This window comes from Corvus hawaiiensis, chromosome 5, assembly GCF_020740725.1.
Source record: "Corvus hawaiiensis isolate bCorHaw1 chromosome 5, bCorHaw1.pri.cur, whole genome shotgun sequence".
In the NCBI taxonomy this organism is placed as follows: domain Eukaryota; kingdom Metazoa; phylum Chordata; class Aves; order Passeriformes; family Corvidae; genus Corvus; species Corvus hawaiiensis.
The window spans coordinates 72,143,471-72,169,529 of NC_063217.1; the positions used below are offsets into that span (position 1 = coordinate 72,143,471).

At 39.6% G+C, this 26,059-nt stretch overlaps 1 protein-coding gene across 2 annotated transcripts in view; it reads right to left on the bottom strand.

Moving 5' to 3' along the window:
* LOC125326473 (bifunctional heparan sulfate N-deacetylase/N-sulfotransferase 3) overlaps nt 1-26,059 on the bottom strand; it is a 111,380-nt gene that overhangs the window by 4,442 nt on the left and 80,879 nt on the right. For both annotated transcript variants that reach the window (XM_048304767.1, XM_048304766.1), the window contains exons 3-13: nt 24,017-24,104; nt 23,285-23,439; nt 20,312-20,497; nt 17,706-17,834; nt 8,485-8,667; nt 6,880-6,976; nt 5,910-6,033; nt 2,558-2,732; nt 1,963-2,133; nt 862-971; nt 306-408 (exon numbers count right to left, since the gene is read on the bottom strand). In XM_048304767.1, the coding sequence (XP_048160724.1) occupies nt 306-408; nt 862-971; nt 1,963-2,133; nt 2,558-2,732; nt 5,910-6,033; nt 6,880-6,976; nt 8,485-8,667; nt 17,706-17,834; nt 20,312-20,497; nt 23,285-23,439; nt 24,017-24,104 (1,521 nt within the window). The remainder of the gene's footprint in view (nt 1-305; nt 409-861; nt 972-1,962; nt 2,134-2,557; nt 2,733-5,909; nt 6,034-6,879; nt 6,977-8,484; nt 8,668-17,705; nt 17,835-20,311; nt 20,498-23,284; nt 23,440-24,016; nt 24,105-26,059) is intronic.

Below are 26,059 nucleotides of genomic sequence, written 5' to 3' on the forward strand. Positions count from 1 at the left end.
AAAGGGGACAGGGCTTCAGGAGCAGCAAGTTTAGTTTTCTAAGGGGCACCAAGTTTTAGAATTTGTGGGGGTTTTTTGTTGCTGTTACTTTTTAAATGACTTAATCTTCACATTTGAAATAAAGAACTGAAAGTCTATGCACTCCACGGCTATCTTAAACATCTCCTTTGTAGGGAAAGGCACCCAAATAATTAACACCTCCTTAATTTTGTCCTCTCTGATTTTGTCCTCATGATTTTGCCTCTGTCATGTCCCATATGTGCCAACTGAATTCCCATACAATGCCAATGAGCATAATGGTTTACCTCAGAATCCATAGGAGGATATTTTCTGCCTTTGCTCTTTCCAAGACACTTGGTTTTTCCTTCTTCCAAGAGCTGACACCAGAATCCTTTATGTGAATCGAATCTGAAACAAACATTGTGTGGTGTAAAATTTGTGTGTAACCAAATCTAGGAGTCGGAATCCAAAGGAGTGGATGTTACATTCCTGACTGATAACTGTATCTGTTTTTCAGCTAATGCTAAAAAAAAGAGAAATTAATTCTATTTGCTTTCTATTTATGCATATCAACATTCCATGTTCCACTCACGGAAGTAAAATTCCTTTTGATCCATTCAAAATTCATATACAATTCTCACAAAACAGCACTTTGTCTGTCAGGGCTCTACTTCTGTAACAGCCAAGTGGCTCAGTGAATGATTCATGGAAAATTGAACCCCAAATTGTGTTCTGAACAATTCACCCTACTGACAGCTCAAAGAACTGTGAGGGGCTTTATTCTACAGGGAGCTGACTTACAGACTAGCTGGTATTTTAGGAATGTAGAAACATGTGAAAATGATGAACTAATTAACTCACGTTAGGGCTTCAGAGTAATTATAATGAGGAGAGACTCCCAGAAACTTCTGTACTTCATCCATTACGGTAGATGGGTCAGTTCTCAGCTGCTGTCCATCAATAATTAGCAACTACAACAGAGAAAATAAATGGCAGTTTAATTTGGAATTCATTATTTCAGGCTTGCAACTGAAACTTCCACCTCTGTCAAACTCCTTCATTATATAGAGAGTACTGCCCCAGGAAACAATAATGGGCCCAGTCTTAATTGTCATCATCATTAATGACCTGGGAGCAGAGTAAATAGCATCTTAATTAAATGTGAAATTATATTGCATTGGAAGCTGTTGTGACAACAGAGAAATGGCAGTGAAGGATCTAGAAAGATAAGAAATACTGGCAGGAAATTGAGAGAGATTGGTCCAGCCAAGAAAAAACCTTACTAATGGCTACTACTTTTCTAGATAAAAGGTAAGGCTACCAGGGCTGGTTCTTCACTATCACTGTGGGACATAAAATCTGGCAAAAATCTGCATGAGAATGCATATTATTCAATGTTCACGGGTAACTTGTGGAGAAAAGCAAATGAAAACATAACGAGGAGAATTTCATACGAGAGTCAGGATATTACAGCATTGTGTGTCTCATGAAGAGAGATGCAAGGCTGGCTGAAAAGAGAGTATGTGGAGAATACCACCAGCTAGATGCATCAGACCTTTCTTGACACACTCTGGGAAAACAGAAGGTGCGGACTCCAGCCAACTTGTCTCAGCTACAGGAGTCCTGGATAAACAGAAGGTTGGGATTGCAGCCAACCTCCCTCTAACTGTTGGGTGCGGAGCGGTGCCAGACACGCTGCCAATGTCACGAAATTCCATTCCAGAAATAAATCTCCCAAGGAGATACCAATCATGTGATTTTGTCTGGCTGGTCTGGTGTTATCACATGATGTTCAGGGCTTAGGATGTGCATCTTTTGAGGCTTGATCTTACATGGGGCCAGAAGGAGATTAATGATTTGTAGGATATCCCCGAGATCAGCACTCAGTAGGCAAGACTTTTACAAACGTAAACTTTTAGGACAGTGTATATATATGATGAGGATGTCAAGAGTCTTATTCACCTGGTAAGGTGGGAAGTAAGTGAGCCATCTTTCAATGTGGGTAGCATACCATCCAGGGGCCAAGCATCTCTTCTGGAGAGCTCTGAGCTCAGAGGGGGCTCGAGGGCCAGCTGTGATCACCTGATAGAAGCTGAATTTCAGAGCTGCGGGGTCTTCATGGGATCGCTGATGCTGTAAAAGAAGTGACACTGCTGGAACTTTACAGACTGCAAAAGCTGGGAGAACAAGGCAAACTGGTTGCTCCTACTGACAAAAATTTCTTAACCTACCTTGTATTTTGAGCATGAACTAGATAACTGTGTCTATATACTAATTTCTGTATGTGCTGATTATGTAAATCAATTGACTAAGTAACTGTCTTTTACATTACAGGTAAACTTGAAAAAGTGGTTTCTGTTATTTTAACCCTTAAAATATTTTCAGGTTTAAACAACAGATATCTCAGCCCAAGGGTGATCACATATGGTCACTGACTGATGAACAAAAGCTGGTGCTATGCGACCCTTTTATACAGATAGACCCTGAGAGGATATACAGAGAGGATTCAAGGTGGAAACCTGGACTGGTGCCTGCCCATGTTCTCCCAAGTGCATACCTGGTACCAGGAATAGGCGCGGTCAGACGGGTCGATGAGGATGGTGATGATCTTGGCCTTGGGGATGAGGGAAGCAGCTCTTTTGGGAGCTTCCTCAGAATGGAAATAATTGGCACTTTTCTCAAAGAGGAAGTCAGTGGTGACATTAGAAGGTGTGGGAAAGAAATCCATGTACCTGGGAAAGCAACATCATTCTCAGAACTACTTAAAAATCCCACAAAGGCTGATAAATCTGTTAAGCATATTTTATTCTAGAATACTCACTTAAAATAAAAGCCAAAAGGCAAACCAAATTTTACATTGCATTTTTAATCATATTTTACTTGGTACTAGCTTGCCTCTCACTACATGTAACTAGACATTGCAGCGATTTTTTTTAACTGGATAAAAATGTTACAGTATTTGTGTATCTTAAAATTAGCAAGTTCTCACTTTTCAGGCAGAACAGAAATTGGGTTTTCCAAATCTGGCCTTTTGCTGACATCAATTGAAGTGCAATACTCTAAGAAAAAGCTACTTAGTATCAGAATTGCTTTCACTGAAAAGAGGCTGTTTATGTGGGGAAGAGGCACTGAAACAATCCCACACAGCTTCGTCAGGTAAAAGGTTTCAAAGCAGTGACAGAATTCCCTTATTTTTCTGAGAGTCACATTTTTGGGGAAAATTGAGTTGTAGTTGTTTTAGGGTTTTTTGTGAGCTTTCCTCATCCATTATGAAGTCGTAGTTAAATTCCTGCAATTGCTTTGTCATACAAGGACTTCTTTATCCCTGGCCCTCAGACCACTTCTTATTGCTGGGAAGAACAATAAATGGGAAATTTTGTCCCTCCTGACTTTTCAGTTAACCTGTATTGAGAAAATAAATGTTATTTAAAACAGCCTCTTCTGAAGACCATGATTAAGGACTGAGATTTCTTCCAGTGCTTGGACTTTGTTCTATTCATACAAGCGAGCTACTTCTAAATCAAATGACATGCTCTTGTTGGCTTTGAAATTGTAACCATTGAAGTCAATGGACTTTTATTTCCCAGAAGTATTAGGGCTGATTTGATGAGAAAGACAAAGCTGTACCCATTTTTACTCAAAAAATTATTAGAAGCTAATGACTCAGCCTGACTGTGTGGCCTCAGAATGCTTTACCAGGAAAGGAGAAGGCCAGCTTGGGGAGAGGCAACAGGCACTAGGGGCAAATCTGCTCTAGATCACGTGTGAAGTTACTATGCTGTTGTACTGAAGTCCTGGAAGTAGAATGATAAATACAAGGCAATGAAGACTATAAGCCTTTAACACCAAACGTGGCACTACACTGATTTTGGACAAAAAAAGTGAATTGATTCTTTAGGTAACACAGAAGATTCAAAAAAAGTGGGCATTGATGTGCTATCAGTGAAAACTGGAAAGAGATTGGACTAGGTGTGGTATCAAGAGGTTCCAAAGTTTAGGGTCAGCATTTCTGCTGGACGTGGACTGCAGAAGTCTCGCTTGGTCCCTCATTCATGAGACAATTATTAAATTCAGTAAGGCAAAGCTGAGAAGGCTTTAAAGAAACTTGTCCAAGAAACCTGTAACAGAGCTTACATAAAGAAATGCAGGACTGGTCTATTTAGACTTCTCCACTTCAACAGCAGCAGGATATGTTCTCATCTCACTATTCTGCCATGTCTATTGGAAGACTATAATTTACATCTATACCACTTTCAAAACAGCAATACTGAGGTTCTGAGGGCTAAAAGAACCCTATTCTGTTTCTGTACTTGGCCTTGCTCTAAATCTAAGCTTGGACAAAGACTAAGTGAGCGTCAGCTCAGGGACAAAGCCCTGTCTCCACAACTGTAAACGAAATCGAACTGATTGTTATTTGTTATTCTTGCAGGAATCCCAGCCAATTAATGGACTAATAAGGAGAGCCCCTTGTATCTAATTACAAAGTGGGAAGCCAGCATTGAAATACACTATCAGACTAGGTGGTCTGAGAGATCCATCTGGCAGACAGAACTTTAATCTAAGAATGAGGCAACTACACAAACAGGGAGTTCAGAGGATCCAAGACTTAACTGTGGGAACCTGGCAGGGATAGTGGGGCACATAGTTGGTGCTGTAGTGAGAACCTGTCAAAGGGATGTGCCTGGTCTAGACAGGCTGACCAGTGTGAGCTTTATGCACCAGTGCCACATTAAGATGAAGGTAATTTGACATGTGTGGCAGCCAAATTGTACCTGCACCTTAGGGAAGGGGATAAGGCAGGAGGAAAGAGAGAAGCAGCACAGTAGTTTTCCAGCAACCTGAGAACACTGATTTTGTGGAAGAATGGGCTTGCTGTACTTAGGCTGCTCCATCAGCGTGGAGCTGCTCTGCCTCGCCTGCACGTCCTCCTCACTGATTGCAAACGCTTCAGCAGCAATTTCCCACTCCCAGTCATTTATCCAGCACCTCTCCATTGGCACAACTGGCTGACTCACCACCCTTCCCAGCGGGAATGTGCTGCAGCAATTCCAACTCTGGGAAAACGAGTGACGTACAAACAAATTGGATCTGATGTGTCTGCACTGAGACCACAGAACAGCGTTCACCCTGTTAATTTTATGGATGAATACAAAGTCAAAGGCAATAAAAGTATTTTCCCTTAAACTGGGGGCAAAATAAAGAAACAAGACAAGAAATCAATAATTCTTCACTGGTGCTCCCCAGCCACCACAGCATGTCACCAGCTTTCATGCTGCAGTGCTTTACAGTGCAGCACTTTGTGGAAGCAGAGGAATGAGGAGTGACCTTCAAGGGCAGCTGTGCCTGGTGACTCCCAGGGAGCCACAGTGAACATGGCAGCAGGGATCCAGGCTCTGTCTCAGCACCACTTACTGACCCACAGAGACACGTTCTCCTCATTACCCGATCTTCAAAGAACATTTTGAGAGGCTTTCCCTGCCCCCCATTTAACATTATTACTATTGCCATACCCTATTTAAAGGAAAAAATGCCTCTCCCTGATAGTATATTTTTCTCTTAAGAAATAAGATTTCCAGCAGGAACATAACTTTTGTGTCCATATATACAACTAACAACCATTACTGTCCCACCTTCAAAGGCATGTGTAACGAGAAATACACATTTTGTTACTGTTCTGCACAGATTAATACCTGGATATTTACAAGACAGCCCCACAAAAGTTAGTGCATTTAAGATATTCTGTAGTAAGATCATTATTCACTTGCATTTATTTCTCATTTCAGAAGGACACTGAAGGTTATTTCTTATCTCACTTTATATAGGCACAGTTACCATTACCAACAGTAATGTCATTTTTCTATTGTTCACAATATAGAAACTTTTATATTTATACTAATAACCCATCTTACCAATCAATCCCCCTGTGGTAGTTATTTCTATTAAAGAACTGTACCTCCTCAAAGGTTTTTGGGCTGGGGGAGTTACTAATGATTGAAGGATGCATGATCAGGAACAAATACAAGGCTGTAGTACCTGCAAATGGGATAAAAGTCCAAGATGTAAAATAAAAATACACATACACACATTTCTGGGGGGATCATAGTCACAGATGGGACTAAATCAGCTTTATTCCATTTCATTTCACTGAGGAGATGTTGATTTATGCCACCTAAGATCCTGCACTTTCTGAGCTTTTAGAATTAGGACAATTAAAGAACTGTAAATAGTTAACACAGACACTGGAGTGCCAGTGTTGAAATCTGTTTTTCCTACTTAAAATAGCTGTGTTTTAAAAATAATGACTTGTGTATACGAGACTGTCACAAAAATATTTAAAAATCTTGCATTCAGTAGCTATTGGGGATTGGTGAAGATGAAAGGAAGCTTACATGCAATTTTCTGATTACGGAGAAGAAAAATAACCATTAAGTCAATTTATAAACTACTGCAATCTTGTAATTAGAACAGTCCATTAGGAACTTTCTGGCTTGAAAAAAAGGCCAAGAAATAACAAGATTCTATAAACGAGACACAGGCAAGACAAGAACTTGCAATTCAGAATCCAATCTATTTGAAAGATGTCTCTGTCCTGTCCTTTCCTTTTTGCACTTTGACAAGAGCTTGTCTATCTAGTTCATCTCTTTATCAAAATTTACTTATTTTGATGTAAAGCTGCTAAAAACACACCTGAACCCTGCATTTTCAATGTGTACTGACTGCTGTTGTAAGTTACATTACTAAGCTATATTTGCTGAAATTAAAAAAATGCTGTCAGATGATCAGGATCTCTACACAGCAGCCTGAGTCAACACTGATTAACTGTTTTACTTATTTGAACTTACACACAGTCTATCTTGTTGGAATACAAGAAAATCTCACCAGTTTTCTGGGGTCCTACAACCAAGAATTTTGGCAACCGATCACAGGTTTTTTCCTTAGACCAGATATCTCTGTGCCGTTTGTCATCACAGGGGTTCTAAAACAGGAAGGAAAACTCAGAAGTTCCTTGGCAATCACATTTGATAAGGTTCTTAAGCTACCCTTCTATATAAATTACCTATTTTTCACCCATGTACAAATACTCTTACCTGAAGTTATTATTTTTCTTTATGACTGAAAACTAAGTTGTGCATTCCAGAACTATTCCAGTGATTCAGAATTGTATTTCCAACATAACCAGGTCAGAACCTGAGTGTCTTAAGTATTTGCAATTTATTTTAAGGAGAAGGATTGTACACATATATAGTTGCCCCATTCCTGTAACAGCTACCACACTATATATGCTGCATTTTTTAAACTAAAGGAGTAAATTAATTATGATTTAAGGCTTTCTATTCACAAATTCATATTCTGATCCTCCAATTCAAACCAGTACCTAATATTAACCTTTGGGGGCTTTGCTGCTTTACAATTGAATCAGTTTAAATTTGTTCTGGAAATGCTACTCACAGACAGTTTTTGACACTGTTGTCTGGCAATACTGCACTGAGATGAAGGGAATTATCTCCATGTACCCCTTTTAGGCTTAAAAATATATACCTGTCTTCAAAATCACATTAATTATACAAAACATAATACACCACAAATACACCACATACAGTATATCTTAGTCCCTGTATTTTACAAGTGTCTTTTCTAAGTAATTATAATTTTTCAAGTAATGTGGCTCCAGGCTAATTTCCATTTTTAAAATAATTCTTAGTATTATGCAAAATCCTTGACATTTTTCCCTCTAGTTCAATGTTTTATTAAAAACCAGCATGAATTTCAAGACACATATTTAAGTACAAATTTGCAATCTCAGACTCTAAGTTGGCAATTCAATATCCAAGGCTGGAAAACATTTGAGTAAGCAAACTTAAAGACATTTTTATGTTTGATTTAGTAAAGTTTGCTTCTTAGAGTATCTCTACCAAGCCACCTTAAAAAGATTTTATTTGGGTTAATATCATTCAGGTACCTACAGCTTCTCGGCAAACTTCTTCCTCAGGCAGTTCTCAGCCAATTGTGAACTTTCTGATTTATCTCATCTGCTTCCACTTGGCTAATTAGGGTATCCATGGTCTTAATGCTCTTTTCTCTTTTTGGATGCCCTCTTCTCTTTACACACTTGGAGAAAACCTCATTTCTTTAATTGCTAGAAGATGCATATAAATCTGCCTGTCAAATGCTTTATTCCTGCTAGTTCCAAAAGGAGAAGAAAAATAACACAACATGCACTTGCCTGTCTTTCCCCATATTTTTAAAGGCAAGTAAAGTCGGAAAAAACCTAATTAAAGATAATTTTAATTGCACATCTTAATGCATATTAATTTCACAGCCTTTTACAAGCGACAGGGAACACAATCACACCCTGAAGCTTAAGCTGGCTCTTTTATGGAACCAACTTAAAAACATAACTGCTTTTCTCTACAGGAAGCTGAAACAAAGAATTTAAAAAAAACCACCAAGACATTTTTTTCTGATCTCTTGCTCAGCCTTCACCTGCCAGAGGGGGTCCTTCTGCTCAGGGAACAGCTCAAAATACTTGTGAGCCAGCTGGACCGGGGGAAGGGTTTGCAGTTTCAGGTTTGTCCAGGTATGAACGAAGTTGGCCAGGTTCACAAAGGTGTACAAGCCCAGGCGGTCGTTCCCGTAATTAGACAAGTGTGTCATGAAGATGCTGATCTGTGGGAGACAAAATGAAGAGCACACCTCGAGTCTTTGCATCACTAGATGGCAGTGCAGCCCTAGGTAGTAAAAATCTCATTTGCATTTTGCTCTTACTGAGAGCAGCAAGCCTTGGATCACATTCACACAGCCCTTTCCACCCTTGCCCTCATTGAATTACATCCTTCTGCTCAAGTCAACTCAATGCAGTCAATGAGGAGAATGCTGGAACAGGTCCCATGAGCTTTGTGAGCAGCAGATGGGCAATGCTACCCTGGGGTTGGGCAACACCGACATCATCTTTATGTGCATTTACTTCGTAGGATACAGCAAAAACAGTGCCCACAGCTTTACTTTTAAGAGGAATACAAATGCAATGTTAAAAATGGGCTTCCTGTTTTCATGGAAGCGTAAAGAAGTCAGAGACTAAGGAAGCAGCTGAGCTCTATTGCTGTGACTTTAATCTTGTGGCTGCAGGTCTAAGTTTTATAGAGTAAGTAGTTCATCCCTTCTACAAAAGTATTCTGCAAGCACTGGCCTGACGAAAGAGACCAAGAAAATATCTGAAACCTCACTGCGTACTTTCAAATAACTGTGCATAAATATTCCCGAACAAAAAACCCCAAAAGTTTTAAGGCTGCTGGTATTTTCTCTCCCAATATTTTACTATGAAAGTGATAGCCAGATACACCCTCCTGCTCCAGCCCTTGCTCCAACTGCACTTCTACACTCCCAGTGGAAGCAATGCTTCCATGAAGGTTTCTCACAGGAAGGGCATTTTTGGATACACCTAAACTGAGCTGGTGAGCAGAGCAGGAAAACACAGACTGCAAGGATGGGCTCCCAGCGACTGAGGAAGGGCTGCAGACAGAACCTTCTGTTTTCTAAAATGCTGCCTTTTCAAGGTAATTTTTCACTGATGTAACAGTCTGCCCTTACACTGAAATCTGCGAACCCTCACCTCGCCACCAGTGATTTCTTTCTTGGAAGTTCTTTTTAAAGTAGAACTCTCCCAAGATAAACTCTCCAGACTAATTTCCATTAAAAAATGAGAAACATGACTCTTTTTATAAATACATCTGCTAATGCCATGAATGAGCCATTTCTATTTAAAGTAAGACCTGATGTAAGCCACTTTAAAAAAAGAAAAGCTTATCATGGTCATAATTCTGAAATTAGTTCAGGAACTGAAGTTAATCTTTTGTAAAGGAATTCCATTCCCCAGTTTAAAAAAAGAAAAGAATGAAAAACTGGTATTTATGGCAAAATTAGAAGATACACACTACTAAATCACTAGGAGATGATCTTTCTTTGTGGGTAGGACTGAGATTGAAAACCCCTTCCCTTTAGGCACCAAATGTATAGCCTTTTCAAGTCCTTTTTTATTTCAGTTCTCAAAGCAGGAATGGAGCAGCCACAGGACTACGCTGTTCTCACCAAAGACACAATCAGCAGGTTCCCATAAAAAAGGTTAACTTGCTTTCCTGACAGCCTCTTTCTTTCCTGCACGTGGGCTGACCTCTGACATTTTTAATGTCAATTCACCTCCTGGCAACTCCTCACATGCCAACAGCTACAGCACTTCCATGAAAGAAAAAGCAAGGGAAGTTGAAAAGATTTCTAGTCCAGGGAAAATATAATTATTCTTTCCCTGAAGAGAATATCACTGTAATTTTAAGAATGTCAGTGCAGGCTGAGAAATTCACTGGACATATCATCATAAATAATTTCCAGCATATAAAACTGCGTCACTGAAGGGGAAAAATTATCAGAGTCCTAAGCTCCCATTTTAGTTGTATTTTTTAACTCAAATACTTTATGGTTAATTATTACAACATAAAGATGATCAAATGCTGGTTGAAAACTTAAATGGCTGAGTCTTGGAAAGAAATCCATACTCAGTCAAGCATATACATGACCTAATACATGACTTTACATTGTAGAAAAGGTCTCTTCTATATGGCATCATAAATATCACAGATTAGCTCAGAGGGATGGTGGATCATTCCCCACTTCCCTGTGCAGAAGGATGGGAACACACATCAATCCCCTTCCAGCTGCAGGTGCTGCTGTTTCACACCAGGACAAAACATAATGATTATTCTTTCCCTTCCATACTGGGTTTATGATGCTTTGATTTGCTCTATCATACCACGTCCTGAGTCATTCAAACAAGTTCTAATGAAGAAGAATTATTCTTTCTCTGCAACTACTAGCATGCTATGCTTCTGAAGACTTATTCTCTTGGAACCACCAATCAGAAGCTATAAAAGGAATCCTTTGTGGCCATCTCCCAAGGCTAGATCCAGTAAATAACACTATTTGTTCAATAATCTTCCACCTCCGGGAAATGCTGTAAAATGCAAACAGAGCTTCATATATTTCTTTATTTCTCCTTCGAAAGGGAAGCAGTTGTGAACGGATTTATATTCATTCACTCTAAGAAGCATTTTAACCTCCCTTTCAGATAAAAAGAGCTTATTTGATTTTATTATTTCCAGCACTCTTCTCAAATAATTTCTTTCGGGCATCTCAGCATTTTCTTTATTTCAGTGTAGAAGGATCACCCTTTTTCAGCTGTTCCTCATAAACAAACCATCACCCTGGTTGCACTTCAATGCACACTCTCCACAGGATTTAATATCCTTCACGAGGGAACTGAAATGGAATGCACACAATTTTTTAAATGATGGTTTGGGACTAAATCTGGCCTCTGGGCAGCAGCTCCTTTCCTGCTCTCACACATTTTCGGATCAGAGCTGCAAAGGTGCTCTCCTGTGCTCTGCCTTCTCCTTCCAGCTTCTTCTCTTCAGCATCTTGTCCTTCCTCGTGGAAGGACAGAGGTCTAAATTATGTTTGCTCTCCTTTCTCAGTCCTGATTTCACTTGGGATTCGGACTGGTACTGCAGAAATGTAGGGAAATGAGAACAAGCACTCAGGAGAAAGAGCTTTTATCTTTCTGACTGCTCATTCTGTGCTGCATATTTCCTTACTACTACATTTCCCAATTAGAGGCAATAGCTTCTAGGTCAACAAACTGGAGCTGAGACTGAGAAGGAGTTGCTGCTATTAAATCACGTCTCAGGAAAAGACGAACCAACATGATCTAATTTATGCATCAAGAACAGAGAGATGCTTGACAAACAACTCGAACAAAATGCAAACAAGTTACCCAGCTTCTAGTGATGGATGTTAACTGGCTGCATATTTTAAAAAATACTGATCACTACAAAATCAAGATTATTAGGATGCTGCACCTATTGACATGATACACCAAGGACACTACTCAAACTAAGTTTCTGGATTCTTGGCAAAAGCTGCTGTTTCCTGACAAAACAGAGGTGCCTGCTTCCCAAAGGAATGATATTACTATTCCCAAGAGTGAGCAGCCCTTCTTAGGGCTCCTGACTTCCCCCGGAGTCAAGGGGTCTCTCTTAAGCTGCCAGGATCAGACCCCAGAGCAGAGAGAAGACTCTCTTTTCAAAGGTCAGCTGTGGCAGCAAGGGAAGTGGAGGGAAGTCTGAGACTTGCAAGACATCGATGATCTTGAAGAGTTTAATTATTCTGGCATTTCAAATCTAGAACTAGAAGAGTTGGTGTAAGAAAAAATTGGTAATAAACACTTACTACATACTGGACACTTATTTTTGCACCATATATAGATCTATTGCAGGCAATTCCAACTCAAATGAATTCCTACTAACAAACCAGACATCAAGGTACTTTAGTCACAGGCACTATGTCACCCTCCCATCTGTGCAACAACATTAAAAGGCAGCATTGAGGCCTCCCAACTCAATGAAGTTACGCACAACCCTTCAAAATGAAGTTAAATGATGATTGACAATTAATTCTGTGCTCTCAGCTAGACACTAGAAGCAGATGCTTTACCAATTTGGAATATTGCTGGTGTTTTAGCTACTGAGCACATGTTTACAGGCCACGAGAGTACATTCAACTCTCAGAACACTTATATTCCAATTCATTTGGCAATGTGCACACTCTGTTTGCAGTTCTGCTATTGTTTCCAAGTTACTCAGAACAGTTTTGTTCCAGGTATTGAGAGACTCAGTAACAGCAGGTTTTGCTCCATTAGACCACCAAAGTGACAGAATAACAAATCAGAGCACAGTCTATATTGAATATGTATTTTAAATAGCTGAAAGACAATCCTTTCAGACCTGGATGCTTACAGAAAAGCTGTGTTCAATTCCACCAGAGAGATCCCAGATTGCAACTCCCTTTTAAGCCCTGAGGTTGCCCTGCTGCTTTCACAGCTGCCACGGACCTGTCCACTCGCAGACTGCCAACGAGTGGAATTCCATTTGTAGAGTGGTGTCTCCACCATAAATATGATGGAGCCAGGGAAGAGTTATGAGCTCAAACAAATGATGTACTTGGTGTAGTTCTGAACTGTTGATCTGACAGTCAGGAACCCCAAGTTTATTTTCAGCTGCTGCTCATTCCCCTTGTGACTCAGTAGCGCTAGTACTGTCCAAAAGACTCGGTTCACTCTAAACCACTGGCACAAAAGCCTTCCATTCAAGAATTTTAAGGATCACAGAAGAGTAAAATTTTCTTATTGCCACAGTTTCAATGCATTTCCTGCCCACTGTTACAAGGAATCAGCTCTAAAGAGACAGCTATTCCTGTCTGTTCCACAGCCTTTCCACACTGCCTGCTCATTTAGAAATTTTTTTTTGTATTTTTTTCTATTCCACCCACAAAATACCAGACTCTGTCTGGCTTTTATGGGTGGGTTTTGAAGAACAGATAGGAAGGCAAAGAATACTTGTGTTCTGCAGTCAGCCAAAATGCTTGGCAAGACTGATTTCCCTCCCTGCCCCAACTGATGGCAACTATTGCTGGAGTTAAGGGCACGAGAGGACAGGGAAGAGATGAAACTTATGCCTTTCTCACCCATGAAGTGGGACAAGCCTGTCAAACGGAACCATCTTTCCTGCTTCTCACAGTCAGTACAGTTAAATATGAAGTTGTGCCAAGCAAGATGGACAGAAAGGGAAGATCCGAGTCTGAACGCCTTTGGTTTTGTATTTTCTTCTGTAGTGCCAGTTCAGGGTCACATTAAGATACAGCAGGTTCTGCTGATGTGCATGCAAATCCTCTCATTTTCCGTGCTAAAGGAGATAATTTCTCCCTTGCTGCAAGTCAATTAGCTTAATAACAGCTCTACTCACTGCAACTGGGGAGAGGTAAAAATTAGAAGAAAATAATACTTAGAACTGAACGCACACAAAGATTACAATTATTTTAAGATCAATCAGACAAAGTGCCTAAGGCATTAGCAGCCTTTCCTCTTCATCAGCACTGCTGTAACCATGTCAAGAGCACACAGCTGGCTACACATTAGTTTCATTGTTGGGCTGTCAACCATTTGAAGGCTTTCACCAAATTACTCTCCACAGGGCATTTTCCCTTTTCTTTCCATCTCTAGACACACAGTACTTTGCAAGGAAGTGCATGTAAATTCACGTCATCCAATTACTGTATTCTGTTTGATTTTCTTAGGGGCAGAAAAGTTACAGAAAAATTTCATGAACTCTTGGTTACCCTTAAACATTCATCTCGTAGGATAGAAAAGCTCCAGATCTGTATCTCCTACAGCTCAACAGATCTGAGAAGCAGTGATACAGTTGATGACAGTGTCTGTACTGACCTCTTCATCATACATAGCTCAAAATGTAATGGCTCACTCCCTTCAAAAGACGTATTTAGGAGACCGGTACAATTTTGTTCTAAGAAACATTGAACAGAAATTTGTTTTACTTATCCAAGAATTTCACTGGATATTGCAGAGAGAGATGAATCTGAAGTCACTGAAGATTCGAACAAGTTTATCAGGAAGAATATGTGCTAAAACGTTTTAAAGTCAGTATAGTGGTATGAAAAAACAGTAACTATGTGAGACAATAAACCAGAGAAGGAGATGCGTCTGACTGGGTAAGATATTCATCACTACACAGTTCTACGGTGCATGTTTTCCTTGTGGCTTTGCCCTGGTATTCTCTGGCTAAATCAGTGCAAGTCTCTCAACCTCCCTGTAAGTCAATTACTCAACTGATAATCTGGGGGGAAATAATGCCAGTATGCCAGTAATACAGGCTGCTGAAGCTTGCTTTTTCTTTTCCTGTGAAACATTTTGTGCAAGATCCCGATATAGCACAATCTCGCCCGAGGGCCGCTGCAGTCAGCAAGATCTTTAACAGGACACAGACATACAAAATATTACTTGAAGAGTGGGTAACAGTGTTCTCTTAGTGCTTTGGCTCTTTTGCAGCTTGGTGGCACTTCAGAATTCAGGATGCTTTATGAACACGACAGCAATAATGGTCAGCATCACATCCCAGCCACCACTGAGGGGGTACAAATGCAAACCACACGAACGCAACCTGCCAGCTGTGAGATTTGCTGCTCCAACAAGCCAACTGTTGGTTCCCAGTCACATAAACAGCCATCTCAGATTTCCTGAGGCTTTGCACACCTGCAGGACATCTGCCTGCACAATGCCCTGGGAACAGGGCCATCATGCTGGTTCTCATGACAAAAACCCACAGATGCACACATGGTCCTGCGGGTTTTTGTGGTTTATCCTGCACACAGTGGTTGATTGAGCACACTGTAAAGAGGCAGAGCCTCTCTTACACCACTGCACAGCCAAACCACTGAGAAATGCTGGGCTTCATTCTTAGGAGCACTTATTTCAATGTAGGGTACTCAGTTTCTGAAGTCTCAGCCTGGTGACTTACACCTCAAAAGCTACATTCACTTCCAAATTAAATATAATGAAGAAATTTGTTAAAATTAACATTTAATCCACACTCACATTTTCCAGGTTTGGAAACTAACTATTTATGTACTCATTACTGAGAACATTGTTTAGCTGACATTGTAATGATTCATGGGTAGTGTTTTCTCTTCTTAGTTTTGTATCAGTGAAAAACAATGTTTTGAGAATGCCTCATAATGGCATTTTTGCATCCTCTCAAAAGCTGGGTGTTTCACATCAAGAAATCCCAGCAATTTTAATGAAAACACAGGAAAGCTTATGAAATCCAAAATGCCACCCCATAATTAGACAGACTCCCAAAGCTACTTAAGTCTTCATTTTAATGTCTAAATTTTTGCCCAACTCTGACTTGCAAATTGTAACATGAATAAATGCAAGACCTAAAACCCACAAAGGTACAAACATTAATCTTTAAATTGATGACTTGCCAGGCTAATGCTTAGAACTTGAGAAACTGTTTATAGGCAGGTATTTAAAACAAAGATGCATCATCTTTTCAACGGCACTCTTTAGAAGGAGTCTTGGGCAGATTTTGGCCTAATACTCATTTACAGTTGTACTTAGAAAACACTGCATTTAACTTCTATTCTTTTAGCCTGTACTGTATTTGGGATATCATAATTTTCAGAAGTAGGTGATCACACAGTCTACATAGCAATGCATGAATCAAAGACCTAAGTGTAATGTATAAGAAGACACTACTGTACTCACGTTCCAGGATGTCAGGCAGGCATGATCAAACCTCCACAATGAGTATCAAAAATCATGAAAGTTTCACTGCTTATCTCATCTTTCCCTCCATTTTCTTCAATCTTTTAATTTAAAAGGCTTATGCCTCAAGCACTCAAATTTTGCTGTTCCTTACTGGTGTAAAATAGTTTTTGGCTGTTGTGGCTGTGCTTCAATGTGGAATGTATTTTGTCCTGACTCAAAATATTGTTACTGTGCCTTCCACTATGTCTAATCTGCTAAACTAGTAACTTCTAGTCAAAACCCACATACTGCCAAAGCACTGCTATGGTACCAATGCCCTCCCCAGCCAATGAATTTTCCAGGTCTCAGCTCTATTAACTTGGGGTTGGAACTAGATGGCCTTGAAAGTCCCTTCCACCCTAAACTATTCTATGATTGATTCTATGCTGTGCCTGGAACAATACACATCATCAAAGCTACGACTGTGACCACTGCCACCCTCGACAAGGAAAACCACACATGTGCTAAGGAACTGAAGTTTTTATTTCCTCATTCTGCTATGTGAACATGAAAAAGGGGAACAACACAAAGTAACTGCTCTCAAAGAGCCAAAACTATAGCCCAAAAGAATTTGAGGCTTGGAAAACAGACCTGAATATAAATTGCTGAAGTAGCTTTCAGAAATGGTTTTTCTTCAGACTGCATTAAATTATGGAAGATTAAAAAAGGGCACAAAATATTTAGGCTGTTATTCCGAAAGCTTTGAGTGGAAATACGTTTTGTTCCCTTTGGTGTTCCCGTGACTACATTTCTACAGAACAGTAGAGTTTTATTTATATGTTTCATTTGGACCCCAAACAAAAACCTCATCTAAAAGCTTGTCTAAAAGGTCAGTTTTGAAACAAGTGACCTAATCCCATGCCATTTGGAAGTACTACACTGCTCTCTTCTGTCAGTGTTCTGTTTGTTTCATTGCCTCACTTCTTGTTTATCTTCTATTAAAGATAAAGGAAAGGTTAAGCAGATGTCATTCATTTACTCAGATCTTTTCTTTGAACTGTGTGGTTCTTTTACTTGGATCTCTTCTTGGAAGCTGCTATGAGACAGCAAGTGAAATTTCTCCAAACTGATTGCAGCCCAAGCATTCCTTGCTTGCAGCCTTCTCACCTCAATAAATGCTCCCAAATGCTTTGCATCACAACTTTGGCAGAGCAGAGAAATGAACTTTACCTGAGATACTCACAGCAGTTCTTTACATTTGAATTCTTCTAAAAATTAAATCTCAGTGGTCTGATTTCATGCAAAAAGTAAAGAACAAGACAGGCTAGCACTGCTGCATTACTAACAAAACAGTTGTCAAAAATGGTGGAGACTGCTCTGTACAACTAACAGAACATATATAATATTAGATCTTAATTTAATTAATTGAAAAAGCAAAAGAACTCACTGTGCCTAACCATTACTGTTGGGGAGACCCAGCTGATCAGCCCTGGAACATTCAGTAATTTTCTTTAACTGATTTTTTAGAAACATTTCAAAATTCCACTGTACTTACTGGATTGAGAACCACTGTGAAGAACAGCTCTCCTCCTTGAATACTTTTGTCTAATTCCTTTGGACCTCCAGGATACTCTTTATAGAAAATGGTGTGGGTGAACAAGCCACAAGTTTGCCTAGGAAGCACCTGCATTTATGAAAAAAAAAAGAAAAAAATTCAAGAGTTTATGCTTCTAATGAGATAATAAAAGTCAGAGAAATAATATGTAACTGGTAATTGCTAGGTACATTGGGCATCTCAACTTTGCTAGGAATCAGTAATGATCTAGATGAATTATTATCCCTAAAATCATAACATCCAAAAATTCATCACATTTTGTTTGAAATTGGAGACTGATCTCTATCACCAAATTACAATTCCAGGGCTTCCTCAAACTCATTCTTGTCAGTAACACCTCATCCTAAACCCAAGTATTTGAAGTCTAAAGTTTTAAAATAATGTGAAAGATAATCTAAAATATTATCAGTCTGTATCGTATCAATCAGTTCCACTTTTATCTGAATGATGGTTTTGTTGAAAATTTAAACTGTAATTGGAAAGGCGAGTTGGTTTTTCTTTGGCTTAGGCATCACCACCAATAATAATTCTACACTGACACATAGGGAATTCTGCCAATAATTCTCACTTTATATAAAAGATTAACTCATTCAGCTGTGGTTTTGTAGGACCAGTTGAAATACAAAGTAGTCTGAGCAAAATTAATTTAAAAAACATTCCAAGAACAAATCCTTTGAATATGAAGAACTAAAAAATGTTTTTCATCAGAAATTCAATATATTTTCTATTGAATTCAGAAAGTAATTTGCTGGAGAGTATTTCAGCTATGTCTAGTCCTTATGGAAAATCAACAGCTGAGTACAGACATTCATGTATGATGCTTAACTGGGATTGTTATGATAGATTAACTTTTAAAGCATACAAATGCCTAATTTGACACAGGCTGTGGCTTTGTAGATACTCTTTATTTCTTGCAGTTTCAGTTCTCAACATTTTTTTTGTTATGTAGAGAATACTGTGATCACAGACTGTAAATTCTGTGTTGTCAGAAAACGTATGGAATTTGTACCTCTGCTATAAACTTGCCTAAGTTTTTACAAAACCTTTGGATTTCACTGAGGAAATAGGAGAACAATTCTCCAGAGAGGCAGGGAATGAGGCTGTACTGGATTGGAGATGCTCCGACAAACGTTACACAACAATGTTCTTACTGAGCATGTTCATTACCGTTAGCCTGAAGATGTAAAATATTGATGCATTTGCCCTGGAGAACTGAACGCTCAACACTCTCCGAACAGGTGGTTTAATATCACTGGTTTTGGAAACAGATTTTTGGCTGCAGTGTCCTTGTGTTAAATCTCATTATGTGTCTTCAAATGATGTGTTTTTACAAATATTTATGGAAGAGATTTTTGGAGATTCTGAGTCAATCCGTCTTCCCCAAATCATCTTTGTGCTCCCTGAGCACATCCACAAACCCATTATTTCACACGCAGCGATTGCTTTGAGGAGAACGAACTGTAGTTCAACCCTGTGTGGTGTCAATTTTGTTCCTGGATTTCTGGAGATCATTTCCATTTGCTTCACCCAAAAATAGGCCAAAACTTTAAAATATTACTACTTAGCTTAAAAAAGTGGTATCCGTGGCAACCCGAGAACAATACCAGAATTCTGTTCTAAGTGGCAGGGTTGTGCCAAGGCACTTGACCTCCCAGAAGTGCCTGTTGCAGCCAGAGGTACAACACAAGGCCCCCATTCACTGCTCTCCCGCACGCTCCAAAAGAAAGTTACTTGGGAACATGCCACCAAGTATTTTGGAAAGCTGTTTTGAAACACTTCTGAGATAATAATGACGAGATGTGAATCCGAAATAGCCTCCGCCCCAGTGCCCGGATGGCAGCAGCACAACGCCTTCCGTGTCAGTTGTGTGCAAGCCCTTCCTTTGGCAAACGTGGCTGTCAGCGACAGCGCTGTGAGTTGTGTCATTCAGAAACACAGAGGGATTTGAGAGCACTTTGGTAGCCTGGAAGTGGTGTGGAGGGGAGTCTTCCTTCCCTGCAGCTCCTGAGGCTCTGCCTGCACCCAGGCTGACAGCTCTGGGTTAAACCAGGCTGCAAAGCCCAGCTCGCATTTGTGTACGGCAGGAAGCCAAACAAGGGCAGCCATGCACAGCTCTTAGGGAAGACAAAGATTATGTACCCACCAAGATCCAGATTCTGAGATGGCATAACCTGGCAATACTGTTTTGCAGCTAATGGTACCATGCAAATTTAAAACCTGATAGAAATCTAACCCAGCATATAGAGTTAAATGATGCAAAATTGACTTTTTCCTTGAGCTCCCTGAACCAGCATTAACCGCAGGACTAGAACAGTTAACAGCCTGTTAACTGCTGACAGCAGGGTGCCTGAACACCACCTTCATCAGCAGAAACATCATCAGAACAGACTGATTTTAATTAACAAGACACTGTCAAATATGTCTTGCTACTTATGCGTAGCAATACGTGCTTCTCACAATGTGAACTTTCAGGATTCCATTCCACTTAAAAATAAATTGTTCCTGAAATGGTAGAGTACAAAATGAACATCAGCAATACAACTTACCATGATGTTTTTGTGGATGAAGCCTCGTCTATACCTTGCGGGTTTCAGATGTGGGTATTCTTCTGTGCTGGTAACTCTGATGTTCCAGACCTTTTTCCAGGCATCATAAAGTTGAACGTGTACTGGATAGACTCCAGAGTGGTGTGGAGCCACTGCATAGCCCAAGTCAGTTGGAATACCATGTTCCTAAAACATGACAGAACAATGGCTGCCCTCAAAAATTTAAGAAACCTGATGTTTTGGCATTTCTCAAATGCTGTTTTTGTGAAAGACCAAGAACAGGAGATGAAAATAACAGTAATATCAAAATCTGTTGATCTGGAACGAGATGGAAGGCAGCATGGGGAAGGTGGAACACAGGATTTTAAGACAAAAGCCTTTTTACTAAATATTTTTATGAGTACGCAGGGAAGAAGGATATCAATGTATTTTACACTGGTTTCTTCAATCTACATTAAACAGAAAGCTGCACTCTGAGTTCTTGCAGGGAATTTGCTCACAAACCCCAATTTCAGAGACAAAATCACCGGCACATACTCAACACAATACATACCGTTTGGCAGCTAGAACTACAAAACTGCAATTTCCACTACATGTCCCTTCACAATTACTTGGATAAGGCGCTGAATTTCAGAGTCACTGCATTTCCCCTCTAGTCCATTCAAAACACAAATCCATTTTCAAAAACCAGCTTAACTATTTCAGTGTCATGTTAAAAACGGAGGAAAGATAAGCACTTGTAACAGTCTACAGGCAAATGTTGTAGAGTAAGTCCTTTTGTAGCACATTTCCTGTCTTTGAAGACTCCTGCTGTTCATCCTGTGTACATACCTACCTTGCTGCTATTACATTCTCTTCACATCCAACGCATTTTCCTTCAGGTTACTTTTCAAAGGAACAGTATAGAGCAGATATTCCTGGATAGTCTGATTAGCAGAATGCACAGTCCAGAAGATACCGTTTTGCCACTGCACTGCCTTTGAATTCTGTCTTAGAGCTTTTTATATGGCTTGAATTGACAAGGTTATCTTCACCGTATTTCCTAATCATACTGTGCGTGCAAAGCATTGGCTGATACCTGGACCTCTTCCTTTGAATGAGCTAGTCACTAAGGAACATGAAAATCTCTAGAAGAAGCGGGGGGTGATGTTAGTAAAACCATTTGTTGTGTGTAACAGCCATGCCTGGCTCAATCATAGTGGGCAACCCTGACTTCTCTATGTTTAAAAGAATGGTGAAATTCTTGTGTCCCTTTAGGAATTTATGGCACACATAAAGGGCACCATGTGTGATCTGCCAAACAGGAATGGGTAACAGCTGCCCTCCTGGTTGTACTGCATGAGGAGACAAGGAGTGGATACGCCATCAGTTACACAGCTTTACACGATTTAGTTCCACCACAGATAATTCAATTCCTCGTCCTTTTATCTTTCCTATTTCCCTTAAGCATGCATAAACATCAGAAAGGAAAATCTTCACAGAACATGTAAGAAATTGCATTCTCTAACGTCCCACTGAATCTCCTTCATTTATCTATAAACAAAATTCTAATTTTTACGGTTTTCTCCCTCAAGTTTCACAATAGGCAGTAAGAAATATGTAATCTCAATCTTTCACTCTAATAAGGGGCCTGTCATCTTCAATGAAGTAGTGTCTCCATTATTCCTTACTGACTGTAATTTCCCGGTTGAGCATCTCCCACACAATACACACATTCAGTGGATAATGCACGAGGCATCAGCAGTTTTGGCCTCTTTGAAAAAAGTGGATACTTCTCTCTGCTATTAATTTGAATGCTCTGAGCAAATGAAACATAATGAGTAGCTTCATGTCTGTATGTCGAAATAAGAAAAAAAAATTAATAGAAGGCATCTGTAAGCATTAAGAGCATTGAAAGTAGTGAAGAAAATGGCAATTGCTGAAGTTACATAAACCAGGGTTGAATATGCGTTATCCTTAAAACACACTTCAACAATTATATCCTGCAGACTAATCCCAGAGGATGTCTTAGGCCACACCAGAACTACAAGGACCCATTTGATTTCCAGTGGAGCTTGCATCAGTACACAGGATCATATTAAAAGTGCAATTCTGGACACAGGACTTTAAAATTTTCAGGAATCTAACTTCTACTGTAATGGTTTCTTGAAAGGAAACATTAAAGTAGAGCTGTCCTGCACTCAGTACAACTACAATTACCAGCAAACTTGGTGAACTCTTTGTTTGAAAGAAAGCATGTGTCCCACTTAAAAGCCAAGTTTTCAAATACAAACTTTAACTGGCTGATAGTCAGGTCTGTCCTGTGCTCCTACACTCACTGACACAGGACTATTAAGTGCACTGTTTGTTGCTCTGGTATTTCAAATCCCCCTGCTCCTTCCAGGAACAAAGTCATCACCTGTCAGCTAAAGAGCAACCACAGTGTATTTTGAAAAGAAGAAGTAAAATTAGGCTGTTGGAAGAGCAGATGTAGTTCAGCAAACAAGTTATGTTTGCTGAGCTGTTTTGATACAATGCATATTTAGGTCTTAACACTAGACCCCCTCTTCAGACAAATAACGTGGTTTATGTATGGCAATTTTGTTTTGGTTTATTGAATGAAATTAACTACGATGTGTTTCTCAAATATCCTCAGATCTAAAATTTGTTTTTATTTTTTCTTATATTCTCCCTGAAACATTTTGATTCAGAGCTTTGCTGTGAATAAATGATTAGTAAAGGCAATACTCTTCAAAACAAATTTACATAAAAATCCAAAGGGAATATATAAGACGTTATTGGATGTCACTGCAGAAATGCATCTTTGAAAATGGCACGCTTACCTAACCCTAACAGGCAGTGGTTTCACAGTCATTTGATACCTTTCAATGGAGTAATTTTTCTTTCAGAAACTTGATTTTTTTTTCCTAATCTAAACAGAATAATGGTTTCTGAGTACCTAAATTAAATAAAAAATGCAAAAATATAACTCACTAAGGCAAATTTTTTGTTGAGGATCATCTGCTCCACCAGTGAGGACTCATTGTGGAAGAGGTGTGGCTGCATGTGACTCCACATGTGGGGAAACCACCAGAACTCATCCACAGATCTCAGCAGCAGGTCATCGCCCTCATCCTCCTCCTCAGTCCCTGCAGAGGGGAGAAGAAGAAAAAAAATATTCCAGAAGTAGTCTCTACTTTTATTATATTTTCACAAATGTTGGAAAACGTAAGAGTGATATTAACATAATAAATTGTGACCACTTAAAATACTGCCTGCTAAGGCACTGGTGACAAAATGGGACAGTCAGGACCACTTTGCCAGCCCACATCCTATTTAATACCCTCTCTTTTACCTCTCCCTACTTCTACAGTGGTTTAAGTAAAAAATTATTTTAAGGGATAATATATATTGCTATATTTCTACAGTAGACATGAAACAATCACTAGGATGAACTGTGGTAGCTCAACAGATCCCTCAGTGAAATCAATACAAAATTTTATGTGATTGGTGGAACTTACCATTCAAAAACAGATTGAAAGGAACTAAATTTTATCAGAAAAGCGGGGGGGGGGGGGGGCGGGGGGGGGCATTTAATCTGCTCCATACCAGCAACCAATGCAGGAGCACAGCATACTAAGGCCCTTAGATTCTGTAATTCCTACTTGTCCTCACACTATACACAACACCATCAAAATCAAAGTGATTTTAGCATTTCATTCTTACCTGTGTGGTAAAATTTCCCTGAAAATCCCAGGTTGAAAGTAAAATTTGTAATTTGGGCTCTCAAAAGATTCTGAGTGTCAAGCAGGGCCTGAAAAAGAAACAACCCACCATATAAACACACCTGTAGAAAACACAACCCGACACAGAAATTTAATATAACAATATAAATATTTTTATAGTAATGCATCTTTTCAATTGGTTTTGCTATTTAAAAACAGCTCTTTATGTAAGACAGAGCAGTACAGATATTTTTATTAGCATACAAAGATTAAAGACCACATGAAAACTCCATCATTTTCCTCATGAAGATGACCAGCTATCAAATACTGGGTTACTCCCTGAATCATGAGATAGGAAAACAAAGGCACACACAGAGAAAAGACCTCCCACTGGCCACTCAGTAAACCTGGGCCACAGCCAGGAATGAATTTCAGATCTCTTGTGCCCCCCAGCACTGCTCCATTCACAAGGGTGAAGAGCAACTGCTAGAATTACATTTCTGTACATCAGCTCAAGTACATCCAAAGCAATTCAGTCATGTTTCAAAATCATGGGCAATGCAAAAAGAAAAATCTAGAGAGACAGCAAGGAGTTAAATCAATCCTATTCCACATCAAAGAACTGGATCCCAGATTCCCCCAAATTCTGACTCATTTCTCACATAGTGAGCATACTGACTGTCAGCATCTGTGTACTTGCACTAAAGTAGTACAAACAAAAAAACCAGCATGGAGGAAGAAGGGGGAAAGCATTATTCATCAGGTACAGCTTCGCTCTTTGGTTTCAATACGCTCTTCTTGATTTGTTACTCCTAAGACTTATGTATTACATTCAGGAGTTATCTCCCAGACTCCTACACCCTGCTTTTCTCTCGTTCAGTTTTTCAGGTGTAACGTAGAAACCCAGCTTTCCAAACTTTGCAAAGCAAGAACAAAACAGACAAGCAAAGGTCATCAAAAAGTTTTCCAAGTCAACATACAGTATAGCACAATGATTGTAATAAAGTGGTTGAAAGCACTGCTATTGTCAGAGAAGAGTAACTGGGTTATGAAGGTGGAATGTATTTTAAAAGCACAAAAAAGATCAAAATGACTGGATATTTTCAAAGGTTGGAAGGTCTAGCAAGCTCCCTACTCTTGAAACACAATGACAACTTGGTGCCTTGAAAAATATGAGCCAGTAATTTTAATTAGTTCCCCTGGATGTTTTCATTACATAAGTAATTTGCCTCCAATTATATGCCAATGACAACAAAATGCTAGGAAGCCAAGCCCAGTTTAGGTATCAGGCAGAGGACACTCAACTTACAAGTCCTTAAAATATGCCCCATTTTACAGATTGAGGCAATATCCACCTTATTAGAGCACATAAGCTCTTCTTCAGGTCTTTCGCAGGGCTCACCTGGTAAAGATCATCTTCTTTCACTGCAAAGCCTGAAAACTGTCCTGTGAACAAGAGACATTCTAAAGAAATGAGCAAAATGAAGCACAGAATGGAGATAATTGAAAACAAGCTCCAGACTTATGAAGTGGAATATGAAGTGAAAAATCTTGCAATGCTGTAACGAGGGCTTTTGCATAGGCCGCAAGTGCAAAGATCTCTGAGGAGGCTTCTTATTCTAATGAAAAGCAGCAAATCTGCACAGGATTTATATGAAAACCAACCATGAGCTGCTCAGAACCTATTCACTGAAATGATTTTATCTCTCTATGGTTAAAAAGGTAGGAGGCAATTAATGCAGCTGTTCCCTTCTCGTGCTAAGGGCACACGTTGTTGAGGAGAGGGGATCCTGAGCACAGCCTGACAGTGAGGTGGCACGAAGGGCTGCTCGCTTCTTTCCCTCCACATGAAGAGCTGTGAGCATTTTTTGAGGTGAAGGTTTTACCCTGTACCTTTCTAACACCTTCCTAGCTTTTCATCTCCAGTCTGGTCTCAGCAGGATGGAAAACCAGAATGGCACACAGGCTTTTAAGAGGAAGGAGGGAGAAAGGTGGCAAGAGGCCCATGACATTTCTGTAACAATGCAACACAGAGTTTACTTCT